At 37.6% G+C, this 18,182-nt stretch overlaps 1 protein-coding gene across 1 annotated transcript; it reads left to right on the forward strand.

Annotated features, from left to right (window-relative positions):
• Positions 1-205: 205 nt before the first annotated feature.
• LOC122690695 (S-phase kinase-associated protein 1-like) lies at positions 206-1,126 on the forward strand. The gene is made up of 2 exons (XM_043897605.1): positions 206-398; positions 470-1,126. Exons 1-2 carry the CDS (start codon positions 303-305, stop codon positions 866-868), a joined length of 495 nt encoding a protein of 164 aa, XP_043753540.1. The 5' UTR covers positions 206-302; the 3' UTR covers positions 869-1,126.
• Positions 1,127-18,182: the final 17,056 nt, after the last annotated feature.

Consider the following 18,182-nt stretch of genomic DNA (forward strand, 5'->3'; position numbering starts at 1 on the left):
CATTCTAGTTGCAAGTTAGAGAGTTGTCTGTGGTTGCCATTCAACCATTCATAGACAATATAATAATAATAATATTAAAGATGATAAACAGACAAAAAGCAAACAAACAAACAAAAAACAAATAAGCCACGCTGGGTTTCCCAGAGCTGTGGCATCTTCCTTCTACAAGATCTCTATTCTGAGAATTAAAAGTATTCTTCAGGTTATATTGGCCTTGTTCTCCGCCTTTAGGTTTTGCTGTTTGACGACGCCTCCCTGCTCACTTCAGCCTCCGGCCTTCTCTCTCTGTGAGACCTAATACCATGCCTTCAATTAAGTTGCAGAGCTCTGATGGAGAGATATTCGAAGTTGATGTTGAAATTGCAAAACAGTCTGTGACCATCAAGACTATGTTGGAAGTCACTGTGTTGAATGAAGAACTGTGATATGGTCACATAGGAGTGTGAAAGCTAACCAAGGATCCCTAAAGGCAGATTTGGGAATGGATGATGAAGGAGATGATGATCCAGTCCCCTTGCCAAATGTTAATGCAGCAATATTAAAAAAGGTCATTCAGTGGTGCACCCACCACAAGGATGATCCTCCTCCTCCTGAGGATGATGAGAACAAAGAAAAACGAACAGATGATATACCTGTTTGGGATCAAGAATTCTTGAAAGTTGACCAAGGGACACTCTTTGAGCTTATATTGGCAGCAAACTACTTAGACATTAAAGGTTTGCTTGATGTTACCTGCAAGACTGTTGCTAATATGATCAAGGGGAAAACTCCTGAGGAGATTCGAAAGACATTCAATATCAAAAATGATTTTACTGAAGAAGAGGAAGCCCAGGTACGCAAAGAGAACCAGTGGTGTGAGGAGAAGTGAAATTTCGTGTCTAACGCTGTAACACTGTAAGGATTATTCCAAATACTGGTTGCACCGCTTTGTTTATAATTGTTAATATTAGAAAAACAGTCAACAAATGCAGCAGCAAGTCAATTGTATTAGCAGAATGTTGTCCTCATTGCATGTGTAGTTTCAGTACAGTTCCCAAACTTACGGCCCAGTTTCTTCTAGTATGATTGAAAGTTTCTTTTCTTTGCTCTGAATAAAATTGAACTGTGGGTTCCCTATAGAAAGTGGCATTTTGGGCTTTCCCTTTTTGTAAAGCAATTTCTGCCTAGTTTATTGCCCACTTAATTTTAGTTCAGTGACTTTTAAAGTTGGCATTGTAAATAAAGCAACTTGCAAAAAACCTTCAAAAAAATAAAAAAGTATTCTCCAACACATTCCATCAGCATACAAGGGAGATGGAATGATTAAAAACAGATCACATTACATTGTAAAGGAACTATACGCCAATAACAATTAATTTAAAAAGAAATAAACAGATCATATTTATTTTTAGCCCTTCTAAATCACTAAAAGGTTACTAAGATTTAAGATTTGTTTATTCCACAAGATATAAAGAAAACATGTGTTAATTGAATGGAGAGATAATATATAGTATGATATGATCTTATGGATGAAAAATACTGAATTAGAGGTGTACAGAATTAAAGACACATTGAACAAAAATGATTATATGTACTATAAATATAAATGTTTACAGGGAGCACAAATTCTGCACATAACTGATGTAGGAATACAGAGAAAGAGCTTGAGGAAATAGTCCAGGTAGAGTGGAAGCAATCAGAAATGAAAATAGAAAATTAGAAGTTTACTTACTTATTCAGTAAGACTTACTGATTGGAAGGATAGTTAATGGCCAGTCAATATTTATACAGAATATTTTCATTTCTTACAGAAAAATTAAAATCTATAAACTGAAAAGCATACAGGATATCCGGTAACCCAGTTGTAAAAAGACTTATCACACTGATACCTCATAATGAAAATTTTCAAATCATGGTAGAAGAAATACTGTGAAACCAACTTATTTCAGAAAATATTATATGTCAAAAAAGAAAAAAAAAATCTCACCTTAGAATGTTCATTTGTGTTATATTCTTCTGCCAAATATAATGGAGTAAATTTTTTTATTATTATGATGTGATTTGACCTCAGCCAAATTTTTCATCCACATAGAAGGGCATTACAAAGATATTTTTGAACCATTCACTAACTTTGAAAATGTGACCAATACATATTTTCTAGAAAAAATAAACTAACATATTTCATCCCACTAATTGATGATTGAATCAAATTTATTATCCCGAGAATAAGGTAGGGAACTTCTGTATGAAAAAGTAACAACCCAGAACGAAGCTAAGAGTAATAATGGCTATGCAATTGTATCACTGAATATTATTATTATTTTAAAAGATAAAAATAAAATTAATAAGATTTGAAAAAATACACCTTTAGGTATAATAATAATCCACAATAATAATAATAGTTGAGAGCCATTTCTTATTTTCTCTTTCAGATTATAAACATTATGACAACTGTATAGATTTGTAATGTATGGAAATAATAAATCACTATGTTTTCCATCAGAAACTAACAAATTTGATCTAACATAACCATAATTTGACCTAACAATATAATTGAATTATATGTGAAAAACAAGCCCTTCAGAAAAAAGACAAGATTTGTGGTTACCAGAGAAGGGTTTGGGAGAAGGGGAGAACTGGAAGAAGGTAGTCAAAAGATATAAATTTCTATTATGAGAAAAGCAAGTACTAGGCATATAAAGTGCAACATGAAAAATATAATCAACACTGCGATGTTATATATAAAGTTAAAAGAGTGGATTCTGGGCATTCTCATCATAAGGAAAACTTTTTTTTTTCCTTTTTATTTGTATCTATATGAGATAACGGGCTTCCCATGTGGTACAATAGTAAAGAATCTGCCTGTCAATGCAGGAGATGTAAGAGACATGGGTTCAATCCCTGAATCGAGAAGATCCCCCGGAGTAGGAAATGGCAACCCACTCCAGTACTCTTGCCTGGAAAATTTCATGGACAGAGGAGCCTGCTGGGCTATAGTCTGTGAGGTTGCAAAGAGTCAGACATGACTGAGCAACTGAACATGCATATATGTGAGACAATGGCAATTCAGTAAACTTATTGTAACCATTTCACGATGTATGCAAGTCAAATCACACTGTACAGTTTAAACTTATACAGTGCTATAGGTTAATTATATCTTCATAAAACTGGAAGAAAAAAATACGACAAATCTATGAAGATGGAGTTGGTGTGTGGGAAGCTTTTGTTGTTCATCTTTTCCAGGGTCATATTTTCTTTATTACACCACTGTGAAGCAGCAGCCTCTAAACATCATTTCAGGAAACTTAACTTCTTTGAAATTAAGATGTTAAATTTGGCTCTAAAATGTTAGAAATTGTTCTAAATCTGGTTCTAGGGTCCTATCAGAGTATGTATACTGTGAAGAGAAAAAAGACCTACAGGGTCACTTTAAATCAGTGGAAGATCTGTACATAAGCTGATGCCAGGACTTTCAAGCAACTTTGTCTAAACTATAGATAATATAAAAGACACTTGGAAGTTTTCCCACTGTTGTTGACTAGATATTTTCATTCTATTAACTGAGAAATGTTTTATAATATAAACAAAATATAAATACCTTAAATTTCAACAGTATGACACTAGGATACTTTTTATAGGATTTTATTGTGTGCAGGGGAAGACAGAGGATGAGATGGTTGGATGGCATCACCGACTTGATGGACATGAGTTTGAATAAGTTCTGGGAGTTGTTGATGGACAGGAAAGCCTGGCGTGCTGCAGTCCATGGGGTTGCAAAGACTTGGACGCGACTGAGCAACTGAACTGATTGTGTGCATGTGTCATTACTTATCTCTCTTGGAAGTTACAGTAGGATCTGAAACAATGGATCTAGGGCTCTAATATGGTTTGTGTGTGTGTGGAAGAGGGGAGAAGAGGAATACAGTAAAAAGAAATTGAAGAAATTGCATAAAGTTTCACTGAAAAGGTGATCTTCATCCAAAGCTTCCATTTGGCCAAAACATAAAAAGGAAAGTAGGCATAAAGGAGAAGCTGGCAAATGTATACATAACTTGGGCTTCACGTTTGAAGGAATAAGAGACAAATTTGGAAGAAAAAATGGGACTGGAGTTTTACAGACTTTAAATACAAGCCATTGAATCTGGATTTTTATCAACTCTATGCCAATGTTCCTACCAACATCTTCCACCTCCGCCCTGGAAACATACCTGCTATATAATGTCCCATGTTTGACCCACTTTTATGAACATACAGTGATATATTTTAAATGGGATAAATATTGTAGTAGATATTTGGTTACTCACACTTTGTTTTCTATCTATAATTCCTTCCTTTTCCTCTCCAACTCATCTTGAAATCTTACATAATAGTAGAGAACTGCTGTTGTACTCAAATTAAAACCTTTGCAAAGCACCCCCTTCATAAAAGTCATCATTTTCAGGAAAAAAAAAGCTGATTGCATTATTTGAAATGAAATGGGTAAATGGATAGCCAAAATAGTCCTGTTTGATTTTTCAGTTATTTGCTCTCTCACACTGAACGGTAGGAACATCACAAAGCAAAGGCCATTGTATGGATTTGTAGGCAAACTTGAAGGTGAGCATTGTTCATAGTTTGCCTGAAACACTTTTTTTTTTCATTTATTTTTATTAGTTGGAGGCTAATTAACTTTCTGAAACACTTCTGATTCTTGTCTATTTTTCCAGGATAATTAATGATAGTACCTGTTTCACCCTCAAAATTCTGGACTATAAATTATGTAGTCATTCTAGCAAAATCATCTTAATAATATTTCAGGATATTCTGATACAAACTCTAAAACTAAAACACAAAAGCTATGTATATGAACATTTAAGTAAAAATATTAAAGCCCCAAATAAGAGAATTAAATATATGAAGTCACAATATATAGCAATCTAATTAATAAGGAATTTTCAGTTTATAGTTATTTTCTTCATTTTAACATGTGTCTTTGGAATGACTATTTTTTCTTTGGAATGATTTTAAATGATCAACTTACAAATGGAAATACTACTATTGCTAAAAAAAACCCCACCACAACAAAATAATAACAGCCAGTGACAATTGTGTACCTAGAATTTCAACTGAGGGAATAGAATTGAGTAGCACCCTAAGAATTTTCTGGGAGAAGGTGAATCATAGTGAATGTTTTTTAAAAGCAATAAAATGAGAGATAGAAAAGTTAAAGGAAAGGAGAGAAAATGGGAGAGAGAGAGAGAGAAGAAAGAGAATATGTTGATATAATTAGTGTGGGTGTGTTGTGTCCAACTCTTTGTGACCACATGGACTGTAGCCCGCCAGGCTCTGGTGTGCACGGAATTCTCCAGGCAAGAATACTGGAGTGGGTTGCCATTTCCTCCTCCAGGGGATCCTCCAGACCCAGGGATCGAACCCATGTCTCTGGCATCTCCGGCATTGGCAGGTGGATTCTTTACCAGTGAACTAACTGGTAAGCCTGAGATAATTAGCAATAACATTAAATGTCTTCAATAGGAACATTTTACTGAATAAATCTTAATTGTATATGGAATGAAAATATTAAAAACACCACTAATGACATAAATATCTCTGCCTCTGTGGAATTAATATGAAAATGTAAGTTCACATTGTCTATATATCAACTACCTAAGAATTATCAAGTCTTCTAAATGAGCATTGGCTTCATAGTCAAAATTCTAAATATTATTTACAACATAGGTATATTTCATAATACAATTCTATAAAGAAATGACATTTTATTGTCCCAGATATTTATTGTAAACCAGCCTGCCATTTACAACTTAAATGTAGGGAAAATATTCCATCCTGTTGAGTTCAGCGTGATTGAGTTCACCTGAGTGATATAAAATGCATTTTCTATTAGTTTGTGTGGCTATAAAGTCAATAAAAGGAACAGCAGTCTTCCCCTTAGAATGCTCACCTACTGTAGTTTTCAGCTTATTATATAGCAAAGAGGGACAAAATGCTCATAGTAACAATGTATTTTTAATAGGTTCTCAAGCTGTCCCTTTCACAAAGAGTTGTGGCTGAATACAGATGTGACTGCTGTGAGGTTTTATATTGGTGGATGGGCTGAACAAAAACCAGGTGGGGAGACATTTATCTAACACAAATGCGTGGGCTTCTCAGGCATAAAGCCTACTGATTTTGCCATGGGGTTACTAGCTCTGCTTTCTCTGAATGTGGCTCAAATTTCATGAGCAAAATGCTTTCTGGAAAGCAATGCAAAGATTATCAAATGTGTTAGAAATGAAGCAGCTATATAGGGGGACTGACTAATTCACAAAGAAACAACACAGAGACAAATGATCAATATCATCATGAGGTAAGTACTCATCAATTTAAATTTCACAATTAAAATGTAAAAATGAGTTTAATATAAGGCATGAAAAGTGAGAAAGTGAAAGTGCTAGTTGCTCAGTTGGGTCCAGCTCTTTGTGACCTAATAAACTGTAATCTGCCAGGTTCCTCTGTCCATGGAATTTTCCAGGCAAGAATACTGGAGTGGGTTGCCATGCCCTTCTCCAGGGAATCTTCCTGACCCAGGGATCAAACCCATATCTCCTGCATTGACAGGCAGATTCTTTACCCATTGAGCCACCAGAAAAGCCCAAAATTAGGCATAATGACACACAGTTACATTTGGAAAGTGTGTTTCCTCCTCCTAGTGGCTGGATATAAGACTAAAAAAATGTCCTTTGTCTCAAACCCGACAATTACAGAACTCATTCTAATATTTTCTATGACTTGAAGATGGTGCAAAGTTCTTAAATCCAATTAAAGAATGGCCTTTAGGTAAAGCAAAAGGTTGCCAACCAAAGTAAATGTCTAAGACCATCAGGAAATTGACAAAATGAAGGAGGAGGACTTAATGTTTGCTGTCCACAATTTCTAATTTGCTTTCTGATTTTCCACTTCTGATAAGTACAGGAAAAAAAAGTCTCTACTGTAAGAAAACACAACAGTGTTTGTGAGGTACTTCATGGTTACAGACTGTCTCTTGCAATATATGGCTGACAACAGGAAGTGGCCGGGATTGTGGCAAATTAGAATTTCTGTCTAAGGGCAAGTGGGGAGAATACTATTCAGCTTGTTGCTATAAACAAGTGAGAGCTCAGTGTTGTCAGAGCTTCAGATATTTCAAGGGATTCTCAAATTCCTAGTCTACATCGAGAATAAAGAATTTTACATTGAAATATAACATAAAATAGATTTTAGAATTGCGAACAGAGTATCATACATGAAACATCTGTTTGTATTCTCGGGTCTGACACCTAAATATAGAACTTACCTATGGATGGGTTAGAGGCAGTATATGCTATGGTTAAAAGCATAAACTCTGACACCCAAGTGCTTGTGATGGTATTTTAATTTTGCCAAGTACAACTAGAATGACCTTGGGGATTATAGCAGCATTTATTTCATAAGGTTATTTTGAGGATTAAATTAATTAACATGAAAAGTCCTTAAAAGAGCATGCATAGTCACTCGGTTGTGTCTGACTCTTTAGTGAACCCATGGACTGTAACCCACCAGGCTCCTCCATCCCTGGAATTTTCCAGGCAAGGATACTGGAGTGGGTTGCCATTTCCTTCTCCAGGAGATCTTCCCGACCCAGGGATCAAACCTGTGTCTCTTGCATCTCTTATATTGGCAAGGGGATTCTTTACCACTGAGCCACGTCAGAAGCCCCTTAAAAGATCACATAATAAGTATTAGGGATTATTCAATTTCTAACTGATTGGGTAAAGAGGAACCAGCTAACGTTTTTATTCCTCAAGAGCAAGGGAAAACATTATTTCTTTAGTGAAAGTTGCTCAGTCGTGTCCGACTCTTTGCAACCCCCACTGTACAATCCATGGAATTCTCCAGGCCAGAATACTGGAGTGGGTAGCCCTTCCCTTCTCCAGGAGATCTTTCCAACCCAGGGACGAACCCAGATCTCACGCATTGCAGGCAGATTCTTTACCGATTGAGCTATCAGGGAATCCCTGATACATATTTCTTTAGCACTATAGTAAAAAACTGGTGCTCATAAAGCAATTGTTGATTGTGCAATTGTGGAAAAAACAACTTTACAGTTTGAAAGACCTGGGTTCAAATCATTGCTCTGGTGTTTAACAATTCTGTGATCTTGAATCTTAAACTTTCTGAAAATTAGGAATAGTGATACCTAATTTAACAGTGTAGTGATGAGGGACTTCCCTGGTGGTGGAGTGGTTAGGAATCTGCCTTCCAGGGCAAAGAACATGGGTTCCATCCCTGGTTGAAGAATGAAGATCCCACATGCCTCGGGACAACTACTGAGCCCACTGGCCACAACTAGAGAGAAGCTGGCACGTTGCAGCAAAGATCCCAAGTGCCGCAACTAAGTGCAGCCCAAAATGAATAAATAAATATTTAAAAAGATAGTGTAGTAATTAAAATTAGAGCTAAAATACAAGAAATAGGAGTAATCTATATGGCTTTTACCCTCTGTTATTATATTTGTGATGATGGTACAGGTCAAAGGGATTTTGCAGATGCAATTAAGGTTACTAATGAGTTGTTCTTAAGATAGGAAGATCATTAGGGGGTGTCTATTTACATAAACTCTTTAAAATCAGAGTTTTCTCCTTCCGGTGGCAGGAGACGTCAGATTTGAAGAATAAGGTGGACTTGACAACCTTTTGCTGGCTTTTAAGACGGCAAGATGAAGGGCTCCTATAGGAAGGAATTCAGGATGTCTCAAGGAGCTGAGAGTAGCCTCCAGCTATTAATATAAGCTGATATGAAATGGGGACCTCGGATCTGCAGCCACATGAAAAGAACTGGTTTCGGCCAGTTACCAGAATGAAATTGAAGCACACCGTCCCCTGAGTCTAGACAAGGGCACAGACTGCCTGAGACCTTGACTTCAACCTATGAGACGAGAACCTGAGCAGAGAACTCAGCTGAGTCCTTCCAGGCTTATAACATCCAGAACTGTGAGCTGATTATCTGTGTTTTTTAAGTCACTAAGTTTGTGGTAATATTTTACACAGCAGTAGAAAACTAATATAGCATGTAAATTGTGTGACACTTAGTGGCTACATATGAAATGTTAGTTAATATTAGTTAAATATTTGTTCAGTGAATTAAGATGGAAAGTTTTGTGTTAAAATTCTACCACTAGGCAGAATTACCCTAGCTGTAGTCTCATACTTTTCTCCTCTTTACCTTCTGAATGCTGAGATTAAAAATAGATATTTTACAGAGGCAAGAATGTCAAGAGTGTGGAAAAAGGAAGGTATGTAAACTATTCCTGAGACATTAAGAATTGAACCACTCAAGGCTCGTCCCTGTAGATCTTTAGTGGCAGAGCTAATCAATACTTTTGGGGGTTCATTTTCGACACATCTGGTCCTTCCTGAATTGTTTGGGAAGATACCAATTTCAGAATTTCATGTTACATCACTCTTTAGAAAATGAAAATACCCTTTAAAATTGAAGGTGGTCCACAAGATCCCCTGGAGTAAGAAATGGCAACCCACTTTGGGTTTTTTTCAGTATTCTTGCCTGAAAAATTCCATGGCTAGAGAAGCCTGGTGGCCTACAGTCCATGGAGTTGCAAAGAGTGTCTGACATAACTGAGCAACTGAGCAAGCATACAGAACACAGGTACTCAGGGCAAAGATTGTACATTATGTGCAGATTTGGTATTTTTCTACCTTTTCATGCCTAGTACATAGTAGACGCTCATATATCTTCATAAATATTTATGAATAGGATGCGTCCTGTGACTGATATTAGGCTCATGGCTTTGGCAACATTTTTAATGTCTGGTGTCTAGTTTAATGTCCAGTGAAAAAGAGTCCTCCAAAATCTTGAATGAATGAGTCAAAGCCTTGAATGAATTAATGAATAAATGGATGAAAATTTTCTGTGGCTTCTTAAAACCATGATGTTCTCCCATTTTTTTTTTTCAGATCCACAACCCATTCTCCTCTCCCTTCTGCTATTCATTTTCCAAATAATGTTTCTCTCCATGTAGCTGAAAGCAATTGCTTAGAATTGCTTCCTATGGTCATATTTTCTGAGTTGATCTTGTTATTTTTTGTAAGGGTTCTTATACTTTTATGCTAGTTTAAACACGACAGTGTTTTTCGTGTCAACAAAACTTACAAGTGTGATACTTGAGCAGAATGTGTAAATGACTGGTATAAACTACCGAAAGCTGTACCATTTTACTAATTTGAAATGAAATAGTAATAATTTGGTAAAATATGTCACTACAAGTTCTAAACTATGTTTCAGCTGAATATTTTTCAGAATCTTCAGATAAAGAGAAAATAATGATATAGGAAAAATACTAAGAAGAGGAAATAAAAATTTCATGTGTACATGTCGAATTACTTGCTGAACAATTAATTAAAATAACAGATGTGTCAAAAAGACATATTGTTAATATTTTTGAACAAGAAGAACAAATAATGAGATCTTTGCTTCAAAAGAATAGGAGAATATGTTAAAAAATATAGGGGGCCAACATTTAGCCAAACTATATATGAAAGAACACATTAAAATATTTTAAAATATATATGTGCATGGATATTTGTGTGTGCATGCAGTGAGGTGGGGGGTGTGTGTACAAAAGACAGAAGGAGCAAGTGTGTGTGTGAGTGTATGTGAAGGACGGGAGAGAGAGTTAGGGAGAAGGAAGGAGAGCTTAAGATTGTGTGCATCTTTTCTTTGGTCTTTTAGATAAAATTGGATCAGTAATTATAAAATCATGATGTTCATACATTTATTTTCACCTGGCTGTGCTATAAATGCTGATGCTTTTATAACTATAATACTATAATTTAACACAGAATTAACTATAACATGATGTAGACATTGTTTTATTTTTTATTTTTTTTTTTACTTTAAGTTCTTTTTTATTTTTTTTATTTTTATTATTATTATTTTTTTGGTCATACATTGATATGAATCAGCCATAGATTTACACGTATTCCCCATCCTGATCCCCCCTCCCACCTCCCTCTCCACCCGATTCCTCTGGGTCTTCCCAGTGCACCAGGCCCGAGCACTTGTCTCATGCATCCCTCCTGGGTTGGTGATCTGTTTCACCATAGATAGTATACATGCTGTTCTTTTGAAATATCCCACCCTCCCATTCTCCCACAGAGTTCAAAAGTCTGTTCTGTATTTCTGTGTCTCTTTTTCTGTTTTGCATATAGGGTTATCGTTACCATCTTTCTAAATTCCATATATATGTGTTAGTATGCTGTAATGTTCTTTATCTTTCTGGCTTACTTCACTCTGTATAATGGGCTCCAGTTTCATCCATCTCATTAGGACTGATTCAAATGAATTCTTTTTAACGGCTGAGTAATATTCCATGGTGTATATGTACCACAGCTTCCTTATCCATTCATCTGCTGATGGGCATCTAGGTTGCTTCCATGTCTTGTTGATTTAAATTCGAATGACAATACTTCTTCAAGGAAAAAACCCCCTCCCTCATTCCACTTGGCCAGACCTACCCAGTTCCGAAGTAGTACCGACGCTAACACTCACTTTGAAGTATTTATCCCAAGAAGCTAGTGTTTAATTGAGTCTTTCTATTTTTTAATAGCTTAATAGCTACTGGATTGCATTTGGAGCAATGTTTTGCAACACTGAGTGCACTTTGGAATAACTTGGGAAGGTTAAAAGAAGCAATGCCTGGGTCCCACATCAGACTGAATACATTAAGACCTGTGTGGGTGGGATATGAGCATCAGCAACCTTTGATATTGGTGGTTTAATGGGGAGTCAAGTTTGAGAACTACTGCTTTATAAGCAGTTTATGATGTATTCATCGAAAGTTCCACATAATTGGTATGTTTGGCTTCTGTGGCTACTTTGCCACTTGAAAAACAGTTAAAAGCATTTCAGTACTGATGATGAAATAAAGTTTAAAAATGAAGCCATGAATTCAATTTTTATATCACACATATATGATCTGGAGATAGCATCCAAAGAGGAAACCAATAAACATATTTCTCCTAAAATTTTACTATGAAAAGTAAACAGAAATAAAGAAATAATGGTAAATTAAACTCCCATAGGCTATGAATTAAATCCAATAGTTGTTAATATATTATTTGTGCTTTTCTTAATTTATCTATCTATCTAAATAGCTGTTTAGGTATCCAGGTTACTGCACAATAGAATTACATATAAGAGATAATAGAATTATGTAGGAAAATAGCCCTATAAATACATACATATATATATATATATATATATATATATATATATATATATATATGTTCTTTTAAGGAGGCAACATTCATTTAGATGATTATGTTGTAATTTATACATGTATACATGTATATTATGGCTTCCCTGATGGTTCAGTGGTAAAAAATCTACCTGCCAATGCAGGGGACCTGAGTTTGATCCCTGGGTCTGAAAGATCCCTCAGTGAAGGAAATGGCAAACCATCCCAGTATTCTTAAATGGGAAATCTCATGGACAGAAGAGCCAGCAGGCTACCTTAAGTCCAGGGGTCACAAGAGAGTCAGACATGACTTAACGACTAAACAACACTAACAAAATATGTGTGCGCACACACACACACACACACATACTCATTCATAAGACACTTGCTCCTTGGAAGAAAAGCTATGACAAACCTAGACAGTGTGTTAAAAAGCAGAGATGTTACTTTGCCAACAAAGGTCTGTATAGTCAGAGCTATGGCTTTTTCAGTAGTCATGTATGGATGTGAGTTGGACCATAAAGAAGGTTGTATGCTGAAGAAATAATGCTTTTGAACTGTGGTTGAGGAAGATTCTCTTGAGAGTCCCTTGGACTGCAAAGAGATCAAACTAGTCCATCCTAAAGGAAACCAATCCTGAATACTCATTGGAGGGACTGATGATGAAGCTGAAGCTCCAATACTTTGGTCAACTAATGTGAAGACCTGACTCATTAGAAAAGTCCCTGATGCTGGGAAAGACTGAAGACAAGAGGAGAAGAGGACGACAGAGGATGAGATGGTTATATGGCATCAGCGACTTAATGAACATGAATTTGAGCAAGTTCCAGGAGATGGTGAAGGACAGGCATGCTAAAGACTATGGGGTCCCAAAGCGTCTGACACAACTGAGAAACTAAACAACAATAGCAACTGCGCACTTACAAATTGTGCAATTATAAAGTATATATGAAATAATATATCAACAGTGCATATATGAAATTACCATTTAGAGAGGTCTGAATTAAAGAATCATGTCTACAGTCTCAACTTTGATTCTCACAAATGCCAAAGGAGGTAGTTTTACTTTGCAGATGAGGAGACGGAGGAGTCACAAAATTTGTAGACATCTTAAGCTCTACTTTTGGACATCCACTGTTGTCCACTCTCTGCATCTGTGGGTTCTGCATTTGTGGATCCAACCAAACTTGAATCAAAAATGTTTTAAAACATTTTCCAAAAAGTTCCAAAAGGCAAAACTTGAATTTGCCACACTCCAGCAACCATTTACATGGCATTTACATAGTTGTTGCTGTTCCGTAGCTCAGTCGTGTCCGACTCTTTGCAACACCATAGTCTGCAGCACGCCAGGCTTCCCTGTCCTTCACCAATTCCCGGAGCTTGCTCAAACTCATGACCATTGAGTCAGTGATGCCATCCAAACATCTCATCCTCTGTCGTGCCCTTCTCCACCTGCCCTCAATCTTTTCCAGTATCAGGGTCTTCTCCAAGAAGTCAGTTCTTCACATCAGGTGGCCAAAGTACTGGAGTTTCAGCTTCAGCATCAGCCCTTCCAATGAAAATTCAGGACTGATTTTCTTTAGGACAGACTGGTTGGATCTCCTTGTAGTCCAAGGGACTCTCAAGAGTCTTCTCTAGCACCTCAGTTCAAAAGCATCAATTCTTTGGTGTTCAGCTCTCTTTATTGTCCAACTCTCACATCTGTTTGTGACTACTAGCAGTTACATAGTGTTAGGTATTATAAGTAATTTTGAGGTCATTTAATGTATATGAGAGAATTGCATATGTTATATGTAATTACTATGAAATTTTACATAAGGCACTTGAGCATACCAGGATTTTGTTATCCACTGAGGTTCCTGACTGCATATTAGTGGTTCTCAAACTTTAGCCTGTGTCAGAACTTGGAGAAAAAGTTAATGCAAACATTGCTGGTCCCTACCCCATAGCATTATGAGTCTCTATGTCTGGGGTGGAAACCGAGACTTAGCATTTGTAATAAGTCATAGTTGATGCTGACACTGCTGGTCCAAGTCCACACTCTGAGACTGATTTCACTTGGGCGCCAAGACTCAGCTCAGAAGTCTTTGTTCCCCCAAGGTTTTCTGTGCCCCTCAATATCTCTGGGCCTCTATTTTTCCTCATTGTTTGAGTTGCCTGAGATACCTTTTCCATATTTTATCACTTTTTTAAGGAAATAGGTGATATTGTGATTTCTAATTATATATATATATATATATATGTATATATTGTTTCTGGCACAGAGTTCCCAAAACCCTTGGAATTTTCTAAGTAATGAGGGTAGAGGATTAAAACTTTCAGTCATGTCCCCCAGTCTCTGGGGAGGGGAGGATTATCAGTGGCCTACCCTGATTCAATCAACTGTGCCTATGTTAAACCCAAACCCCCAATTCCTCCCACCCTCTCTTCCTCCCTTGGTAAGTTTGTTTTCTATATCTGTGTCTCTCTTTCAACTTAGCAAATAAGGTCATCTGTATTACCATTTTCCCAGATTTCATATACATGTTAATATACAATACTTGTTTTCCTCTTTCTGACTTACTTCACTCTGTATGACACTCTCTAGGTCCATCCATGTCTCTACAAATCTCCGATATCATTCCTTTTCATGGTTGAGTAATATTCCATTGTGTGTATGTTTCATTGTTGCTGTCATTGTTCAGTTGCCCAGCTGTGTCTGACTCTGCAACCCCGTGGACTGCAGCACAACAGGCCTCCCTCTCACTCATCATCTCCTGAAGTTTGCCCAAGTTCATGTTCATTACATCGGCGATGTCATCCAGGCATCTCATCCTCTGATGTCCTCTTCTCCTTCTGCCCTCAACCTTTCCCAGTATAAGGAACTTTTCCAATGAGTCATCTGTGCACATCAGCTGAGCAAAATACTGGAGCTTCAGTTTCAGCATCAGTTCTTTCAGTGAATATTCAGGGTTGATCTCCCTTAAGATTGACTGGTTTGATCTCTTTGAAAGTCCAAGGGACTTTCAGGGGTCTTCTCCAACACCTTCTCCAGTTCAAAGGCATCAGTTCTTTGGCATTCTGCCTACTTTACGGTCCAGCTCTCACAACTGTAGTGACCCCTGGGAAGACCATAGACTTGACTATACGGACCTTTGTTGACAGAGTAATGTCACTGCTTTTCAACACACTGTCTAGGTTTGCCATTGCTTTCCTGTCAATAAGGAATCATCTTCTGATTTCATGGCTGCAGTCACCATCTGCAGTGATTTTGGAGCCCAAGAAGAGGAAATCTGTCATTACTTCCACCTTTTCCCATTCTATTTGCCATGCAGTAATGGGGCCAGATGCCATGATCTTAGTTTTTTTAATTTTAGTCTTAAGCCAGCTCTTTCACTTTCCTCCTTCACCCTTATCAAGAGACTCTTTAGTTCCTCTTGACTTTCTGCTACTGGCGTGGTATCATCTGCATATCTGAGGCTGTTGATGTTTCTCCTACCTATCTCAATTCCAGCTTGTAACTCATCCTTTCCAACATTTCTCATGAGATGCTCAGCACATAGGTTAAACAGGGTGACAGCCAATAGCTGTCTCAGGTATAGTGGTGGTTGTTTAGTTAATCCCTAAATTGTGTCCAACTCTTCTGTGACCCCATGGAGTATATAGTCTTCCAGGTGCCTCTATCCATGGGATTTCCCAGGCAAGGATATTGGAATACTGGAGTGGGTTGCCATTTTCTTCTTCCCAACTCAGAGATCGAATTGTCATCGCCTGCACTAGCACGCAGATTCTTTACCACTGACCCACCAAGGGATTATTGATAGTATATAAAAGAGGTAACTAATGAGAACATACTACATAGTACAGGGAACTCTACATAATACATTGTGGTGGCCTGAAATGGAATGAAGTCCAAAAGGGAGGGGATAGAGTATATTAAGAAGAGGTGGCAAGAATACCCAGAACTATAAAAACAAGATCTTCATAACCCAGATAACAATGATGGTGTGATCACTCACCTAGAGCCAGACACACTGGAATGCAAAGTCAAGTGGGCCTTAGGAAGCATCACTATGAACAAAGCTGGTGGAGGTGATGGGATTCCAGCTGAGCTACTTCAAATCCTAAAAGATGATGCTGTGAAAGTGCTGCACTCAATATGCCAACAAACCTGGAAAACTCAGCAGTGGCCAAAGGACTGGAAAAGGTCAGTTTTCATTCCAATCCCAAAGAAAGGCAATACCAAAGTGTGTTCAATCTACCTCACAATTGCACTCATCTCACATGCTAGGAAAGTAATGCTGAAAGTTCTCCAAGCAAGACTTCAACAGTATGTGAACCATGAACTTCCAGATGTTCAAGCTGGATTTAGAAAAGGTAGAGGAACCAGAGATCAAATTGCCAACATCTATTGGATCATAGAAAAAGTAAGAGAGTTCCAGAAAAGCATCTACTTTTGCTTTATTGGCTATGCCAAAGCCTTTAACTGTGTGAATCACAACAAACTGTGGAAAATTTTTCAAGAGATGGGAATACCAGACCACCTGACCTGCCTCCTGAGAAATCTGCATGCAGTTCAAGAAGCATCAGTTAGAATCGGACATGGAACAACAGACTGATTCAAAATTGGGAAAGAAGTAGGTCAAGGCTGTATATTGTCACCCTGCTTATTTAACTTATATGCAGAATACATCATGAGAAATGCTGGACTGGAGGAAGCACAAGCTGGAATCAAGATTGCTGGGAGAAATATCAATAACCTCAGATATGCAGATGACACCACACTTATGATGGAAAAAGAAGACCTAAAGAGTCTCTTGATGAAAGTGAAAGAGGAGAGTGAAAAAGTTGGCTTAATACTCAACATTCAAAAAACAAAGATCATGACATCTGGCCCCATCACTTCATGGCAAATAGATGGGGAAACAATGGAAATAGTGACAGTCTTTATTTTCTTGGGCTCCAAAATCACTTCAGATGGTGACTATAGCCATGAAATTAAAAGACGCTTGGTCCTTGGAAGAAAAGTTATGACCAACCTAGACAGCATATTAAAAAGCAGAGACATTACCTTGCTGACAAAGGTCCATCTAGTCAAAGCTATGGTTTTTCCAGTAGTCATGTATGGATGTAAGAGTTGGATCATAAAGAAAGCTGAGCACTGAAGAACTGATGCTTTTGAACTGTGGTGTTGGAGAAGACTCTTGAGAGTTCCTTGGGCTTCAAGGAGATCAAGCCTTATGGAAATCAGTCCTGAATATTCATTGGAAGGACTGATGCTGAAGCTGAAACTCCAATACTTTGGTCACCTGATGCGAAGAACTGACTCACTGGAAAAGCCCTTGATGCAGTGAAAGATTGAAGCAAAGGGGAAGACAGAGGATGATATGGTTGGATGGCATCATCGACTCAATCGCCACGGGTCTGAGCAAGCTCGGGGAGTTGGTGATGGACAAGGAAGCCTGGCGTGCTGCAGTCCATGGGGTCGAAAACAGTCTGATATGACTGAGCGACTGAACTGAACTGATGTGTGTATGTATGGTGATTCATTTTGCTATAGAGTGGAAACTAACACAACATTGCAAAGCAACTATACTCTAATAGAAATTAATTTTAAAAAGCTCTGCCTGTATTATGAAGCCTCCATAAAAGGTCAGGAGGATCGGGTTCGGACAGCTTCTTCATTTTTGAACACTTGCAGGTATGGGGAGAGCGGTTCACCTGGAGAGGGCGTGGAAGCTCTGCACCCTTCCCCGAACCTTGCCTTATGCATCACTTCCATCTGGCTGTTCCTAGGTTAGATTCTTTCCTTAGAAACAAGTAGTCTAGTAAGTAAAATGTTTCCCTAAGTTCTATGAGCTAATCTAGCAAATTAATTGAACCTGAAGAGGAAGTTGTGGGTATTTATAGCCAGTGCGTCAGTATTACAGGTAACAGCCTGAGTTTGTACTTGAGATCTGAAATGTGGAGCTGC

This window comes from Cervus elaphus, chromosome 4 (assembly GCF_910594005.1).
Source record: "Cervus elaphus chromosome 4, mCerEla1.1, whole genome shotgun sequence".
Lineage (NCBI taxonomy): Eukaryota > Metazoa > Chordata > Mammalia > Artiodactyla > Cervidae > Cervus > Cervus elaphus.